The sequence below is a fragment of the Atractosteus spatula genome, chromosome 22 (assembly GCF_055471065.1).
Source record: "Atractosteus spatula isolate fAtrSpa1 chromosome 22, fAtrSpa1.hap1, whole genome shotgun sequence".
NCBI classification, from domain to species: Eukaryota; Metazoa; Chordata; class Actinopteri; order Semionotiformes; family Lepisosteidae; genus Atractosteus; species Atractosteus spatula.
In genome coordinates this window covers 15,510,112-15,528,729 of record NC_142727.1, presented here as the reverse complement: position 1 = coordinate 15,528,729, position 18,618 = coordinate 15,510,112, and the positions used below count along the sequence as shown (strand labels likewise).

At 38.8% G+C, this 18,618-nt stretch overlaps 1 protein-coding gene across 7 annotated transcripts in view; it reads left to right on the top strand.

The window, feature by feature from the left end:
- Positions 1-18,618, top strand: part of ntm (neurotrimin) — a 356,083-nt gene that overhangs the window by 298,366 nt on the left and 39,099 nt on the right. For all 7 annotated transcript variants that reach the window (XM_088939315.1, XM_088939320.1, XM_088939319.1 and 4 more), the window contains one exon: positions 10,908-11,033. In XM_088939315.1, coding sequence (XP_088795441.1) covers positions 10,908-11,033 — 126 coding nt within the window. The remainder of the gene's footprint in view (positions 1-10,907; positions 11,034-18,618) is intronic.

Sequence of the window (18,618 nt, the reverse complement as noted above, 5' to 3'; positions counted from 1 at the left end):
GCACCATAAACAAAACAAAAACCGCCGTCTTCTTCAAGCGCCTACAGTAACTAAACTTCTTCAGGGGAGCAAGGTTTAGCCCATGCTGAAAGAGAAGAGAAGAAACAACGTTTCTGCTGTGGAGTCTTCTTCGGGTGTCGGTGCGTTTCTTCTCTTCTCTTTTCAGGTAGAATAAACCTTTACTTCTTCCTTTGCAGCCTACGCATGCTGACGCGACTCCCTACTTGAGCTACTTTAGTAAACTTGCCCTCAATCTGCACCAAAGACATTATTATTCTTTCTATTTACGGGAGTCAATTATTTATATTTATCCAGTTTGGGAACGGTCAGTTGTGTGCTTTTCCCATCTTGGCTCATGGCTACAAACTCTCGCAGCCTCGGACTGGAAATGGGCAGTGCAGACAGACCCGGTCTGTTTTGAGCTGAAGGCTCCGAGCCGGAGAGGGAAGAGACAGATCCCTCACCTGTAAAATAGGCTGCTGTGTTTCCCGAGACACAGCTCTTCCTCGACAGCATTCAGCCAATTGCACCCTGAATCTGGATCACAGTCGCCTGGTGACGTGACCCAGGCTTGAACCCCTGACTGCTGAATGAGAGAGTTCACCCTGCGGACAGAACAGAGAAGTGCTCATGCTGGTTTATGCTTTGCTGGGAAGTCCCATCAAGGGCGTTCTTTTGATAAAGGAGATTCAGGCCTCCTACTTCACACTGCCAATGGTTATCTTGAACTTTACAATTACAGTGGTATAATACTTATCACGATGTCTCAATACTTTTTGTCATCCATCAGATCTCTGTAAGGCAAAGTGCCAATCATTGGTAAATAGAGCACTCCACTGTTGCCTCCTCAGGTTCTCTCTGGCTCACAGAGGATGGTGTTTTCAGCTCTCAGCCTTTAAAATGTTGTCGCTGAACAGCCTCTGGGCACACATATCAGTTTCATTAGGCACGATTATGCATAGATTATCCTGTAACTCAAAAAACACATTTCTCTTCAAACAATAATCCTGCACCTGTGTCCGTTTTTTTTCCCCCCCGTTGCCAGAACGATTTAAGGCTTTTACTTCAATTCTGTGTGCTTCAGAGATGAAATACTAAAACAAAGAATGAAACAGTGTGTGAATCAGTCAGCAAAGGGAGGGAGAAGCGGTTAAAGGGATAAAATACTTGAAGCGTGAAGCTGTATGGGGAAGTAGAGGGAAAGGAAGACAGCATTTAGATATGCAGTCCCCATGGGGGAGGCTAACTATGGAGTGTCTGCTTGGAGCATTTCAAGTGCAGACGAGCGCAACATTCCATACACACTAGGACGGCCTCAGTGTGCTTACAGGTGGGAACCCAGGGCTGAAAATCTCTTTGCTTTTGCTTATTAAATTCTCGGGAACTATGGCATGAATCAGATCCTGCACTGCCACTCTTTAATTCAAATCTAGATGCTTTCAAGAGCTGTGCAGAAACGGGGCAGAGACAGCACAAATTCTGTCAGGGAACCGAGATTTAGGGTGCTGCTTGTGAATTAAAAGAAGAAAAAAAAAGACCGTGCAGGATGATTTGGCATCACAACGTCGGAGGGTGTACCCAAGGTGATGTGTGACAAAGATGCAGAAAGAATTGGTCAGAAAAGTGTGAAAAAGTGGCATCATTTAATAGATTGCTGTATCATTAGTAGCACGTATCCCCATTCATTTAAAAAATCCATTTAAAAAAGGAATATCTGCACATATGTTGTCTCTGTAGTTTTTAATGGCACTGAGACTAGGTACAGCAGGATTATCTTGACATGAACATTAGACATTTTTTGGCAAACAAAATGTGGGAAAGCAAGACCACCTGCGTTATAGTTTGACAGCTCATTCAGATGGTGGTCCTGTGTTAAATTTAGCACTTTTTAAGAACTGTCATAATAAGACGTATGTTCCATGCATTTTCAATGATTTAAAAGCAGTATTTTCTTAAAATGAATAAACCACGTGTACTGTATGCAGCATTTCCACTAAATGTTGTATTGTTAACCTGTATTGGAAAAGTGAAGGTTTTTCACTCTATAAAAGTGATTTTGTTGCTGTTCCTTTCTTTCAAAAGGCCATTTGTTCTAAAATTCAGTTTCATTATATTTTTCAAGGGAAAGGCAGCATTTTCAGCTGCCAAAGACTGAAGCCCATGAAATTGTTTACTGTCATACGTCCACATTCTCTGCCGTGAAGCACGGACCTGCCTTTAATTTCAACATAAAATGTCATGTGAAAAACGATCCACAAAAGGCTGTTGTTTGATTTCCGTTGCTTAGAATTTGTTTTATTCGCCTTTTTTTTTCTTTTTTAGCTTTTTAATAAGAGGCTCAAGTCTTTCTGCTTCATGACTGTCATGCTGTGTCTTGTTTACCTCACAGAGTGGGGTTGCAATTACCCAGCTACCAGAGAGAGCTTCCCTTCAGTACTGATGGGAGTTCCTGTTGCTTTCGACGAAGACGTAGACCTGAATTAAAAAGCCCACTTTATTTTTTATTTGAACATTCCTATAGTGCTACTTTTAATTAAAATCAGCAATTTGGAAATTTCAAAGTCGTATATTAAAATATGAAGCAGCAAACCTGCAGGAAAGGATTTTTTTTTTTGCCACTGTATTAATCGTTCATTTCAGAGCACTTAAAAGGTGCAAAATGTTTTGGGTTTTTTTAGCCATTTTTTTTTAACATATTTTTTCAAACATGAAAGATCATGCTGACAGTCCCTGTTTCAGAACGGGTCCAATAACAATGTACTGTATACTGTACAAAGGCCGGTATTTAAAATCACTTGAATACACAAAATGAAATGCTAACAGCTAACCCTAGTGAGGGGGAGTCTTCTATAAACAAATGCAAGGAAAGGAGGTTTGGAACGCCAGCATGCTGTAATGTATGATTTGATGTTCCCCCAGAAAATATTGATCATCCAAGGAGTCCTGCATTTTTTACAGTACAAGTGATAAAGTGTGGGGCAATTCCTACAATAAGTCAGACTAAGAAAGGAGCATTTATCACAGGCTGTTGATTTGCAGGGAGGCAAAATTAAAGTACTGATCAAGAGGATGAATTTGCATTTATCAAAGACCACTGTGCTTTGCACGTTTTATTCTGCAGGGCCAGTCAAGAACTGGTGAAGTGACAATGTACTGTAGCAGCTGCTGTTACTCGTCACTCTGTGAATTATTCCGCAGTGATACAGGACACAGTGATACAGTGTTTAAATGTATTTGGAGCGTATTTTCAAACGGGACTGGGTGTGGCCCAGACTGTGTCAGTTACATGATCAAGGTATACAATGACACCTTCTGAGGCGTGTTGCCGTATTCAGTGCATTCAGCCTGCCATGCCTTCGAGATACAAGTCCCAGTGATACGCGAGCAAATGATTTTGTCGGCAGATTTTCTGCAACCCATAAAAAAGTTTGTTAAACATTGCCCAAGCGGAAACACTGAATGGGAAGGCTGCAGGATATGAAGAGTTCAGCCGGTTTAATTTAAGTTATGGGGGCTGTAAAATAGAGGTGTAATGAGGAGTAATAACCCAACTATGCATGGGAGTTATTTTCTTCTTTTTTCAAACATCGTATAAGCATAAAACTGTGTAATGATAGCATTGCTGGGACTCTGTGTTTGTTATTTGGCTTATTTGGCTTTGTGATGTATTATATCTAGAAACATTAAATTATTTCAGCAAGTAAATGTTAGAATCTGTCTTCATGAAAGAGTGCTTTATTATATCAGTGGCAATTATATGTAGTTACCCTTTTCATGAGTTCCAGTACATATTGATTAGGTGTACAGGTTATAGCATACTTATACAGTATATGTTAAAAAAAACATTCTTACAAAGTGGAGCGATTCCAGAATTCTAGGTTTTCCATGTTCATTGTTATTCAGCTATTTTTCGTGTGTGACATTCTATTCTAATTTATTACAGTAATTAAAGATTTTATGTGTCCCAACACATAAATCAGCCTAACTTTTTAATTAATTAATAATCTTTCTGAGAGTGTGTCCCAGTGACATTTAAAACAGCAGTGCTTGTTCTGATCATGAAAGTGATCCCTTAGGAACTCCTTAGAATCGTTGTATCCTTATTGTAGGATATAATGTTTTATAAGTTAAATTGCCAACTTGGCTGCTGCTATTAATAACTTTGTCACAGCTTGAAGGTAGGAGATTACTCATCTTGTTTAGTACATGCAAGGAGTCCTACATAAATCATTGCCTGTTGTATTGATTAGTCTGAGAATTTAGTAACCTAGATCATTATTGCAAATATAACAGGCAAACCATTACCCCTGTCACTTAAATTAATAGGAAGTAGCTATTGTTCCTGTTGGAATTCATGAATAATAAAAAAAACAACTTTGTGTGTCTCAGATATAAAATTGGGTTTGATTATAAAGGCGAATGATATTTATACTCTGTGTGGTTAAATAGCTGTTCCTAAAGATCTCTTCATCATTTCTCCATGTGTTCAGGGAAATAAGACTGTAAATAGAGCACTTGCTATTATTTCCCCATCTGCTGACTAAATAAGATATTTGTAACATCTATATTCCCACTGAGTACTTCTTTTTTTTACTTTCCCTGTAAGTGTATGGATTAGTTATACAATTTTTATCATTGGCTGCTGTTCCACAAAATGCAGAGGCAATCAATAAATCAGTCAGCAGCGGAATATGTCCGGCTCACATTTTTCTGCTGTGTATTAAACCTGATTACAGCGCTGTTGAGCAGTCCTCTTGATTTCTTTTTTCCATTTATGCACTGAAGGGGCACCCCGGCCAACATACAAAAAATGCAGGTGCATTAATAGAAATGAAAGACGGAAATGGGGATTAATGACTAAATGTTTCAATTAAAAGCAGGCAACATGTTTATCAACCGTATTATATACAGTACAGTACACTATTTAATCTCTTTCACTTCTAAGAAGGCACATGTTCTTTTTTGCTTACCTTTGAAAGGGTCTGATGTGATTACAGATGAATGAGAATCTTGCATACTGCATAATGTCTTCAGATGCAACTTTCAAAAACCAGGATCTTCCAACTTGAATCGCGTTCTACAGAATCAGGGAGAAGTTACTTTTACAGTAAAAAAAAAAGTTGAAGGTCACGCTGCCATTCAAAATATTCAAAATAGAAGGATTTGATTTAAGAATGGTTCCTTCAAATTACCTTTGTACTTCAGTACTATCAATATTCTGGGGCAATGAATGAACAACGAAACATTTTCCTTGTTCTGACATGTGGTCCCCTTTGTATATAGAGACATTCCCATTGCTAAAAGAACTAGGATGTTGTTCCCCTTTAAAATTTTTTGCTTTCTCCACAAGCTGACAATTACTTTGCAATTATTTTAAGGAGGGTGAAGCCAAGAACTACAGTACCTGCCCAATGACAGAGCATTTCTGCGTAACACCCCAGCTCTCTTAACTTGAATAATCTTTACAGCATCTACAGGCTAAAAGTCTCCAAAAAATATGTACTGTACATTAGCCTCCACATTTATCTGCTTCGTGAACTATAACTAAAGGTTTTTTTTTATTTAGCAAAGGCAGTAGAGATTTACATCAAGATGTTTCAACATTTGTAAATAAAAGTGGGCAAGATTTTCTTAAAAATCAATACTGAAAATAATAGTATATATAAAATGATTAGATACGCTTGAAAATAAATGGTGTAAATGTCTCATTCTCTAATACATTTTGCATTCTGAGAGCTTTACTAAGATTCACAACATTTGGCATCAGGAGTTAAGGGAGACAGAATCAGAACCACGTACTGTGCATGTCAAAACCACACCATCATGCGGAAAGTCAGAGAATTGTCTTACGTTTAAAGATTTGAGACCTCTTGACCTCTTGTGCTGGATATTAAAATATGTGGGACATCCCTGTTTGGACTGTCCATCATCAACAAGTATTCAAGATTAATGCTACGCTGCCAGAAGAAAAAATAATTATGTTTATATAAATATGTAAAAAAGTAAAGAGGTTTAGATATACCTCACACCCAAAAGTACAATTGGGAATCTGGAAAACTTCTGGCATATATTGTCTCCAAAACTACCATTCACAGTGAACCTCATGAATCTGAAATCTGTGGAACACTTCCATGACAACGGGGAAAAAGAAAATTAATATCTGCCAAGAAGCAACTGCAGTAATTGACTCCCAAGTCAAGTGGGACCAGATGATGTGGTTCGATGAAACACAATTTGAGCTTTTGGACAGTCTTCCCAGGAATGTGATTAGAAAAGAAATGTTAGACACGTTTTGAAAAAGAGTCGCACCTGCTGTGAAAAATAGAAATGTGTCTGTTCTGCTTTAGGTTGGGTTTCCATACTCTGATCCTAGCATCCTAGGTAGAAATGAGAAACAGATGAATGACATGTTTTACCAGGATATTTTAGACAAAAAAGTGAGTCTTTACACTAACAAATGATCTTCACAATAGTAAAGCAGTGCAAAGCAAGCATCAAACTCAGTGACTAGATGGTTAGAAGAACATAAAATGAATATCCCTCATTGCTTATCACAGTCTCTAGTAGACGCTTTGTGGTAAGATCACAAGTGCAGGTCATTCAAATTGAATCAAGCAGATTCTGTCCCTCTTCTGCACAAACCAAGCACAGCCAGAGCTCATGAGGGTATAGATGGTAGCTGTCACCTCAAGCCTGTTGGGATCCTGCTGGCCTGTGCATGTCCTTGCCCAGAATGATTGTGTCTTCAGGTGCCTCAGTTCAGGTTTCCTAAGTGACTTGTAGGGGAGGCTCTTTGGCAATTACAAATTGAGCACAAGTAAAGGCAAAGAACAGAGGAATCTGGCTTTCAAATCCCAACTGGACTCTGTTATTCCATCCATGGGCAAAGTATCTCTCTAAATATAGCCAACATGGCGCCGGAGAGTGGCGATGTGTCGCGTGTGGGCTCCTCATCTGTTCGTTTTGGTCTGTTTCGTATTGTGGGCTTTCTGCGTCCAGTCAGTCTCTTCAACAGTTATTTATGACCGACAGGTGCTTATGGACACGGGTTCGAGAATTGCTGAGTTAAACGCTGATACTGTATATCCTGTTTGGAACCTGAACTCCACCCCTACCACCGGCTCACACCGATGGGTTTTTATTCCTCTAAGTTGTATGTTATTTAACTTGTTGTTGCTGCCGCTGTTCTGTGTTTTTGGTGTTTCCTTGATGTCTCTGTATAGGAGCAGACATGCTAATAAGCATTTAATTGCACTTGTGCACATGACAATAAACCCTACTCTAAACTTGCTTCAGACAATACCCTCTTGTATCATGGGTACATCTCCACTCTGGCATTGTAAAACAATTTGTTCTCAGTTCAGTTGTCTGGTTAAATAAATGATTAAAAAATGTTCCAGTGATTGTATGCTTCTATGAATTGAATATCAGCTTTGCCTGAAAATATACCCGTGTGGTTTTTTCATTACCTTTTTGATTCAGAATTAAACAGAAGACATGAAGTTAAATCCAGTTAAATCTCATGCTTTCTTGCCATTGTTGATTGGCTCTTTCTTTATGTATTTGCCAGCTCAAACTCTAAGGCCTAAATGGTGAAATTTCATTGCAAGACTTCATTTATATTAAAGAATTTCCTTTGACCTATTGGAATAAAGTGGAAATAGCCTTCAGAACAGCACATAAGTAAAGACAAATATATTCATTCTTATACGGTTCATACTATGCATACAGAGAGGGTAGAAAGTTTTGTTATTAAAAAGCAAACCTACTTCCCATCATGCCATTTCCTACACTAGTGCAATCAGAGCACAGCTTCCTCTTTTGACTCAATGGCAGGTCAAGGACTTGAAAGTTCAGCTCACAGAAATAGTACTCATTTTAAGAATATTTCACCATATCCAGCTGCGAAGAATTTCAATACTTGGCGCTTTGCTTTTGAATTACAATAAGAGTGCGGGGGTGGCAGAGAGCACAGAAACTTAAAATCAACTTGCGCATATTATTATATGTGAAAGGGTATGTTGTTTTGAAGTCTCTGCATTCCTTTATTATGCTTTCATTTATGATCTGTGTGCTACACGCTGACCACAAAGTCAGACGGAGGCTTTGTTTGTGCCCGTAAACACATACTAGTACAGAGGAATGATGAAAACTAAAAAAAAGGAACTTTATAATAATAAGATTTATAATAAATCTTGTGCTGAAAAAAAGACGAGATAATGATGTTTGTCTAGTGAAACGTATGTAGTGACATAGAGATCATCATCTGCATTGACAACAGATTGAAATTATGCATTCAAATACAGAACTTTGGTATGAAAAGTTTTGTGTTTGTTTTATATTTTGTCTATTGATTTCATCTTTCATTCTTCCTACATTGTCTGTACAGTAAGTCTTGTAAGAGGGTGGTAGGCACTGAAAAGAAAAGAGTGATCCCTCAATGTGACAGAAGGACTGATAGCAGGAATCCCAGCAAAGAACGACAAAAGGTTCCCAGCTAGAGTCTCTCTTCAGGTCCAGGGATTACTGTATGTCTAAAAGAGGCAGAAGAGTCTCAGAACAGACTCTTCTTGGCTGAAAATTAAAGCATGCTGAAAGACCTTCTGAGAAAAGAGGAGCTGGCTTTGATCAGTTTGAAGGAGCAGATACAGGTTGGAGAGGCAGCTTCAAGATCCTGAGAATGATGAAATTATAATTATAGTAGTCTCACCTGAAGGACACCCAACAGCAGCTGGTCCAGGAGAAGGGAGTGATCCAGTCTCTGCATGTCAGAAGTGGATACTAATGAGACAAAGGACAAGCAGTGTGTGAAGTGATGCCTGATTAACAAGTAGGTAGATCTCCCTTACCCCTGGTGCACAATGGAGCCACTGTCCACAACCTACATACCCCCAGAGAAAAAGGATAAAGAGCTGCTCAAGTCCCAAGTGTCCCTGGAGCTGAGGGAGGAGGAGCAGCCTCTGTCCCAGGAGTCTTGGACTGATCTTCCAGAAGAGGAGCGAGATGATGAGTCTCCCCTACTGCCAAAAGCTTGAGGAAGAACACCACGGGCCAGAGAGGTCTCCCCTGAGTCTCCCCTGCTACCACTCAAGGCATGATCTACAGCATGTTTCAAGGCAGATGTACTGTATGTTTCAGGTTGATCTACAGTACGTTAGGCCGATATCTCCCTCATGAGAGGGAAGGTATGTAAGAGGAAGGTACAATAAGTGGAGACACCTGCCTTGCTGTCTGGTTGAATTTAGAGAGGGATAAGGAGAAGTGTAGTTAGTGGAGAGACAGAGCTAGGTTTTCATTTTGTTTGTTGGAAGTTTTGAAATTAACTGCATTAATAAAGAGCACATTTTTTTATCTTACAGCTGCATGTTTGTCTGTATTCCCAAGTCCAGCCCCAGAGTGTGCCCCAGTCTGTATTTACTTTGGAAAATGTATGTTTTATCTGTAAAACGTTAATGAACAGAGCATGAGTGAAAATCTTTGGAGGGTTCACTAAACATATTTAATAGTTGTGTAATGAGCTAAGAAGAGGCCTCATAACTAAAAAAGAACACTTTTAAAGCACAATCAATTACAGCAAATCGCCATGCCATCAGTCAGAAAGGAGGTCCTTCAGCATTTTAGCTAAATTAGAAAATGCTGTTAAGGCCCAAGTGCTGTTGGTGCCAACACTAAAAAGCACTGTATATAAACAGTGAGAGATGAAAGCCGTTTGATGGATAGAGTCCATTCATTGCAGATGAGATGAAACCTCTGGTACCTGTGATTTGTTCTTTGCTCTCATAACTTGCTGGGTGATAAAAAAGTTGAAATCAGACTTCTTGCTTGGGATCTGATTTTCTGATTCCAAAAGAAACACTGCATATCTGGGAATCGAAAGGAAAAGAAGAGATTCAGATCTGCAAGAATGCTTGCTACCCATTAATAATTCTAATATTGTCATTTACCATGTAGAAGGGAAAACAATGTACCGTATCATGAGAGATTCTCCAGTCTCTCTTTTTATCTATCATCTATAATGTATAGTAGTGTAGTAGTAAACAGACTCATTGTTTACTTTTACTAATGTATTATTTCTAAGTTGTTAATGAGATGCATTTTAAAGATATTCAAGCCTAGTGAATACCTAATACAAAAGCTTGCTTTCAAGCAAAACCTTTGCAATGCACTGCTGACACTTGGTTGCCCTGGAACAAATTCAATACATTGTTAAGGTTTTTGATTTAGAGAATAGTCTCCATAGTTCTCAAATGTTGTAAAGCACTTTGAACTTTACAGAGGCTCCACGAATGTCCACAGGACTCCAAGCTGCTAACAAACAGTTTTCACCAGAGACACTTGTATGTTTCTGTTAATTTTCTCTCCAGTGCCCTCTTTCCTTCAGTTTCTTTCCTTCATTTTCAATTCCACTTAACAGTATCTTTGGGGAAATGCAAAGAATTCCGCAGATGTTTGTGTGTGCGCATGTATTTGTATGTGTTACCTCGGATCAGCTTCACTGTGAAAGCAGCAATGAAGCAGCCTCAGTGAAACATTTTGAAAAGGCACCTACAGTACCTCAAGGGACTGTCCCTGGATGAGTGCTTCAGTAAAAGATGTGGTTGAACTGCACATCCCTTGTTTCCATTATTATTAAGGAAATACATCCTATTTGGTTGGCGTGTGTTATTCTAGTTGTATCGTCTGATGATTGTTTAATGCTTCTGAAACTACTGAAGGCTTTTTACTGCTGATTCTTCACTCGTTCTTTGTTTTGCAGTTGCAGCTCTCAGTTTGGCCAGGTTACTTGACTGTCCTGAACTGTTGGTTGTCCCAGTCCCAACACACTCTGTTGGCTTTATTTAAGGTTTGTTGTTGGTTGTTGTTTTTTTTTTAGATTGTAATTTTCCTTTTATATTTTCCTTCCTCAGTACCTCCTAAAATCACAACTATATCAGAGAACATATCTGTGAATGAAGGTGCCAATGTGACCCTCGTGTGCATTGCAGCTGGAAAGCCAGAGCCCACAATAACCTGGAGACATATCTCACCAATAGGTAGGTGTTTTTTGTTACGCGATTGATCACCAACAAATATTGTTCTGTTTGTTTTTTTCACACAAGATGGAGTTGCTCTTTACTTATCAATCTGATTTTCTGTCGCAAACCCAGTACCATATGGAAGGACTGGGAACTTGTGCACATACACCTCTGACACAGAGGTGTGTCTAAACAATCACTAATCAGTGATTAGTGATTGTTTAATGCAATCACTAGTCACTGATATCACTAAAAGCTCAAAAGTGAGGCAGGTCCCAGGTCCAACTCATTCGCTTACCTGTTGTCCCTACCAAGAATGGGCTACATTTTCAGACAGGGCAAACATTTTCCCCAGAGAGTGTATTGTTATGCCTCAGAATTATGTATCATGATTTACGTTCCCATTAAAGCTTGAATAAATCCTGAAATAGTGCCTGATTTTGATACAGTTGCGTTCTGAATACCTGCATAAATAACTAAACTTTTTTTTTTTAATGAAGGCAAACATTTTCATGAAAAAACCTACTTACAAATCATAATTTACGCAAGCGACAGGCAACCATTATTCTGGTCTCCTTGTTTGATTGAATTTGAGCTTTTGGTTACCTAATTAAAGCAGCTATTTGTTACAATTAAGCAAATTAAACTTCATTTTGAGTTTTAAACAAGGGCTGGATTACAGAAAACAACAAAGCACACAGGACAGTGATCCTCACAGACCATGTTTGCCCACTAATGATTAAACAATGATCTGTAGAGCAGTGGGCCACTGAAGACGATCTGTTGTGCTCATAACTTAATTTGGGTTCATATTTAGGTAATATACCATGTACAGTACAGCAACTAAAAATGGCTAGCAGCAGAATTCAGGAATTTAAAGGTTTAAGAGACAGTAAGTCTCCAAGGTTTTTTTTATCTGTTGTTTTTCATATAATTAGATAATTAACTGCAGTATGTAAATCCCATAACATTAAACTGTTTAGAAAGCAACAGAAGTTAATTACACACTGGAAAGCAGGAGGAAAGAGTGAAACACAATAGTTTGGCTGTAGGAGAGAGAGAGATATACAGTAGAGATATACCGTGGCAAAGAAATACCTTTACCCTCTATCTCCTTACATACTGTACCTGACAAAGACTACACAGCCCGAACCCTGTTACACTTTTTTAACTTTGCAAAGTAGAATGAACCTCGACTTGCACAATTTGCAGCCTGATGCAGACCACAGCTATGAACTTTTAATTTCATAATTCAGGATGAAAGAAAAATGCACACCTTTTTGCTCTTGATGGATGCTTAAATTTGCAGTGTTAATTAATGGATTCAGTATTAATATTATATGACTATAGGTAAAAAAGTACTCAAAATTCAAATTACTGTATTATAGGCACATGTACTGTATCTGTAATTACAATTTGTAAATTGTAATACTTGTATTGATTGTCAGGCTCATAAGAGTGAATTCAGATTCTGGTACAAACCTACAGAATGACATTTAATCATTATATCTGTACACACTGAAAGGAAACTTACTGTTATTAATGTTATTAGTGATGTCTTTCATTTTGCTGCAGCTTTTTTTCAGTGAATTGTTGATATATTCTCTACTTCTTCAGACTGAAATGCCCGTTCCTGGGTTTTAAAATGCTGCAGTCAGAAGATGGCATTGTGTGCACCAGGACTTTTTGACTTTCCTTTGTGTCTTTACAAGGATCTTGGAATTGAAATGTTAATTTGACAAGGATGTGGCTGCCCTGTTCTCAGAAGATAAGTGGAAAGTACACTGGTGGCCTTACTCTTTTAGACATGGTGTGGGAGTCTAGGCTGAAAGCAGGAAATGAACAACCTTTTCGGTAATGAGCTACTGTTTCCCCAACACACACCGCTGTTTGCAGTCCAGCTCATCAAAATTGACAAAAATTCACCCAGTCATGTGGAATCAGTAAATATATAAAATGTACGCAGGTACTGTATATAGATGGTTTTCAATGGTTCTCCTACTTCTACACCACAGAACACAGATGTTTGATACAGTATACAGTATATCCTCTCCTGCTAAATCCCAGAATTATTCTATAAAATTCTAGGGAGAGCCCATTACTCCCTGGAGCATTCCTCAATTTAGAAGCCCCCGAAACCTTATCTAATACTTCCAACTTACAATCTTTTGTCCAATTTTACCCTAGCAGTTAAATCAACCAATGATTGATCCATCTGTAGGATCTATGCTTTTGTATCCATACAATTCAGTTTACAAATCTTCAACTATTTGTAACAGCCCTGTCGTATTTGCTTCTGAGCCATCTTCTCTCCCGAGACTCTTCAACCCGTTTTTGTTCCCTAGTATTTCCTTAAAAATCTCTTCCAGTTCTTACACCTTTTCCTAGTAAAGGAACATCATCATCTTTTCTGTTTTCGTCTACTTTCTTTAGTACTTGCTGCCCTTATTTTCTGACTAAAATCCCATCCCGAATCCTGTGATTCAAAATATCTTTGTAGTCTTTTTTTTTTCACAGACTATCTGTCGTTCTCAGTTCTTTGTCCCTCTTCCGCTTCCCCACATTCTGAAAAAAAAAAATGTCATATCTTATTTTTCAGCCATTATTACCATGAGGCTTATGAATGAAAAAAAAAAACTTAACATCAGCCAGTCCGTGTACGGTGCTTCTGGGAACTGGTTTTTCTTTCTCTTCCACTAAAAACTTTCAACGTCCTCTCCCACACTTAACTTTTGCCCCTACATTAAAAAAAAAAAGGTTGTAACAGTAAATGAAAATAATCTGGGATCAATATTCTTTCTGTACCTTCTAAACTCTTACAAAAATTAGAATCAGTTCTTGAGGCTTGCTCGAACTTTCACCCATACCTGTATAAAGCCTTTCCCTTCGGTCAAACCACCCTAAAAGACTCTACTAATCTAAAATGCTATAAATTGTTTTTCAAAAGAACAGCAGACTTATCCCATCTGTTTTGTTCTACTGCATGTTTTTTTTTTATTGGAAGCAAGTAAAATCCTGCCCCCTCCACCCTTCACCCAACAACATTTTCACTCTATTCCCCAGTAACCTCCCAGATTTCCATTAACTTCCGGAGGACCATACAGTCAGCATTCATTATGGTGAACTCTGACTCCAAAGAGACCACAACTAGTTGCAGGATTCTCCCACTCCTTACTGCTGTTCTCTTGTTAACCTCAGCTTCATTATTCTTTAACATCACACCTCCAACGGGTTTGTTTTAATTTGAAACACTCTGAAAGGACGGTCCCTATGTGAACTCTTCTCTACACTCTCCTTTAAAAGGAAGATAACATCTGAGCTCTCTTTTGTGATTGACCCCCTTCTGCATTACGCGTAAGGCCAGGAGGAGACATTAGAAACTACAGGAAGGCTGCCAGTTTCATTCCATACAAGAAAAAAAAACACCTTGTCTTATTTTACCACCTTCCGCTCACCCTCTCCTTTGAAGTCTTTCTTTTCCCCTGTTCTCTCACTGTCTCTCCCCACCTCTAGTGCACCTGATGATGAACCCGATTTCAAACTCTGTGCTCCAGATTGCTGGGTGTAAAACCTCACCCTTCCTCCCTCTTGCCTCTGTTTCTTTCCCCCCAAACTCCTTAACCATCTGCCACAGTGTCTACACCATTCCCACTGTGGCTCACTATCTACTCCCATCTCTACCCCATCTTCAGAAAAAGAGTTTGATCCCTGGGCTCTGTTCTCCAGTTACCCAATTCTACTCACTATTTTTTTCAATCTCTGTTTCCCGTCCAGTTTCTCCCCCTCACAGAGGGTCATCTGATGCACTCTCCACCTACTCCCCTCCATCTTTTTCCACCTTCTCATCCCAACCTACAGTTCCCCTGCTCCAGCCTTATGATTTGTCTGCTTCATTCTGTTCTTGATTCCTCTTTCTCCCACATACAGTATCTGCTTACCATTCAGCATTTCTCACTCTTATTCACAAAGGCTTTAAAGCAACATGTTCTAACCAGAGATGTTTCTCCCCGTGAATTGTATACCCTACAATTTAGGCAATTTTCCTCTTCATGAGCCGGATCCAAACACTTCCTACACGCCCAGTTTGTACACACCATCACCGAAAACCCCATCTCTCAATATTCAGCTTCGTCTGATCCTGAGAAAAAGATCGCCTGGTTTTCTCCCAGAACTCCCATTGTCTGGGAGGGGCGATGCTGAAGTCTCACCCTGTTGGGTCTGCTAGTGCCCTTACAGCCACTTTCCGCCATCCTTTCCGAATAATTACCTAATGTTTCCCCAATAGCAAGGACAAAAATGGCAGAATGTGATTTTGTTCGCGTCTGTGCTTTTTGAATCCTGAAAGCCTTAGGTCACCCATGACGTTTTACAATCGTAATGTAAAGATGTTCCATCACTCCTGCAATTGCTGCAGATTTATTAGTGTGAAATCCAGCTGCTTCTTTGCTGTGTTAACAATAGCAGTATGAGGTTCAGTTTAGTTCTTTTTTTTTTAACTGAAGTGTAAAAATAGGTCAGTGATGAAAACATTGCTTTGATCTGTGTTTTAGGATAGAAAACCAGGAGGGCGTGCACAAAATGCACTGCGCATTTGCTCTCCATCACTGCTTAGTATGGCATTATATCTTTTTCCTGTGCTATCATAACCTTTGTCAAAATTAGTAAGGTACTGCAATCTACTGTCAAGGAAAGACAGTGTGCCTGATACTGAAATATTATGGAATACATTAGTTGCTCTTCTAAGAAAATTAGGAAAAGAAAAGGTCTGAAAGATGCAATTACAGGATCGAGAAAGACAGCTTGTAAAACGCAGAGACTATGATACAGATGTCCGTGTCATATCCCAAAAAGGATGTTGTGTATTATTTAGAAAATGGCACAGACATCTGTGCCTCTGCATTTTTACGACCTGCCATTCTTGCCTTAAAAGCTGTCTGCTTCCACATCAGCAGCACAAGCCATTGTGTGAGGATGTCAAATCCAGCCTAGTCATCTAAAATTCTAATATTGATCAGCAGGACTGGGGTCTAATGTAATTTTACTTAATAATTGTTAATTTAATTTTGAAGTATTTCTCAAATGAGTAGATTTGTATATTTTTATACAGGCACATTTATTTTGAGTTGCCATTATTTGTGATTCACAAACCACAATTTGCATTTATATAAGCATGCATCAACAGGAAATTGTGTTTAATGCAATGGCGATATTTTGAGATTTTATATATATACTTGTACAGCATACAGTATATACACAATGGATGTATGATATTTTCTACATCATTACATTTCTGCTAAATATTTCTGCTAGTGATACAGTAGATATGTAAAAGATATTCTATCACTGCTGCTTTTTTTAAATTTTTCACACTACCACTAACAGTATTTTAGTATGAATTTACAAAGAATTCAGATTTCGATTTTTTTAATCCTAGTAAAATTATTTGACTGACTCATGAATTATGGAATTGAAATGCATTCGTAGCTTGCAGTGGTCTGTTCATTTTCATTTTCAGTGCTTATTTCCAGCACAAGTTCTTAAAAGGTCATTTGCTAAGAAAATATGTCTGAGGCTCATTGGAAATGTGTTCACATTAGATAACAATTTAGAACCCCTGCTTAAAGCAATATTGAGATTGAATATGGTGCTAATGGTTCTAGTTGGTTCCTAAAGAAGTGAATGGTGATGACCATCCTTCACCATTAAGAAAAATGCAGAATGGAATGTGCACACATATACCGACTGTCCATATTTGAGACTAGAGGCTCTGCAGGCTGGGGTCATTCCTGGTTTCTGACACTTGAAGCTAACATCCCCCCTGCCTCCACACCTGTACACCCCCGGACATCCATACTAGTTTGAAACAGTGTGCCTCACAGCTCCACATCTGCTTGAAATATCGCTTTACTGATAAAAACACAGAAACAACTTGTTGCCAGCCACAAAGGCTGCTCTTGATGGGCTTCCCAATGGGCTCAAATGGTGCAGACACTCACTCAAGTGGAGGTTGAGCTCTGTGAATCATTTGATGTAGGTCTGAGCCTGGGGAATGCGACTAATGGATTGTGAATGGGATTCCCTAAGCAACACTGCACAGCTCGCTGAGCCACACTGAGGTTAGGGTTTGAATAGTTGCCCAGGGCTCTTTCAGCCCTTGGCAGACCAGCAACCCTTGGAGCCTCCCAGGTGTTTGCAAGTTTGCAGTGCTCTCAGTGAGGGGTGCGTCTGTCCTCCAATCCAAACCAACTGGCATACTGTATGTTGTAGTGCCTTATGACATTTGAAGTGACGAGCTGCTAAAAACATTAAAGGGTCAGAGGGGTCTGCCTACTCTTCCCAATTCTCTCTTGTGAGAGAAAAAGAAAACTGGTGATTCCAAAATCAGTTAAGTATGATAAATATAACTGATATATTTAATAAAATATTTAATAAAATGATGCCCCCTGTTCGTTCAGTAGTGATACGTTTAGTAGGAGAAAAATGTCAAGGGACAGAGACGGCAACTATCAGCAAGTCATTACCTTAACAAAGCACGCTACAGTCTTACTACTATATCTAAATATTAATAATTTGTTCATTCAAACTACATGATTGTATCTTCTGCTGCTGTCCCATTCATTGTCCTTTCCTTCCAGAAGAGCAGATGCCTTTAAAATAGTTGTACAACAAAATTAGGAATTACAATTCAATAGCCTTTATGCTACATTGTCTGACATTTGATAAGACCCTAGCAGCTATCTCCGGTGAGGTTACTATCATGAAACGACACTGTACCTTTAAAAGACACACACATAGTCAAAACCAGGGAGCTTTCAAATAAACATTCACAACTTAAAAATACTGTTGTCACTCTCCTAAGAAATTAACCTACATATAATATATATTCTTACTTGAAGACACTGCTGCATTTGTGGTATTATCTACTGTATTCATTCAACCCTCAGAGCGACATTCATCATGCAGCTCCTTTGTAACCTTGACACAAGGTTGGGTTGCCGAATTATTATAAGATGACTGTCACCCTGCAGCCTACAGTATGTGTAGGCTTGGGAATACAAATGAAAAATAACATTCCAGTTGTGAACAGTACTGCACGCACTCTGCCAGGCATATTCAATACTGTACACTTAATGCAATATACACTTCCTTCTAAATATAGTCATGCCCTTGATGAAATAGAAACAATTAACATCAAATAACAGAACGATTCACAGATTGGATCCTTGCTTAAAAAATCTAAATGTATTCCTGTGCAGTGTATGCTGATTTTAAAAGCATTGCACAGAGCAACAGTGTGTTTGTTATACTGTACATAACGTAAGGTCAAAAAACACAACAGTCACATTTATTCACATCCTTTTATGTTTTCCATGTGTTAGCTGCCTTTATACCCCAGGGAAACAGGAAACCTTCAGAGGCCTCAAACTAGTCTTGGAGGCTTCCATAGTACTTCCAAAAAACAGAATGTCATAGTAGATCTGAATAAATGTAACCCTCTTTCTCTCTGGAATCCGATTAATTATGAAAATTATGATTTTGCCCTGTGCAATTTTATTATGCTTTCAATATAAAGTTATCGTTAGACTTTTTTTAAAGTGAGACA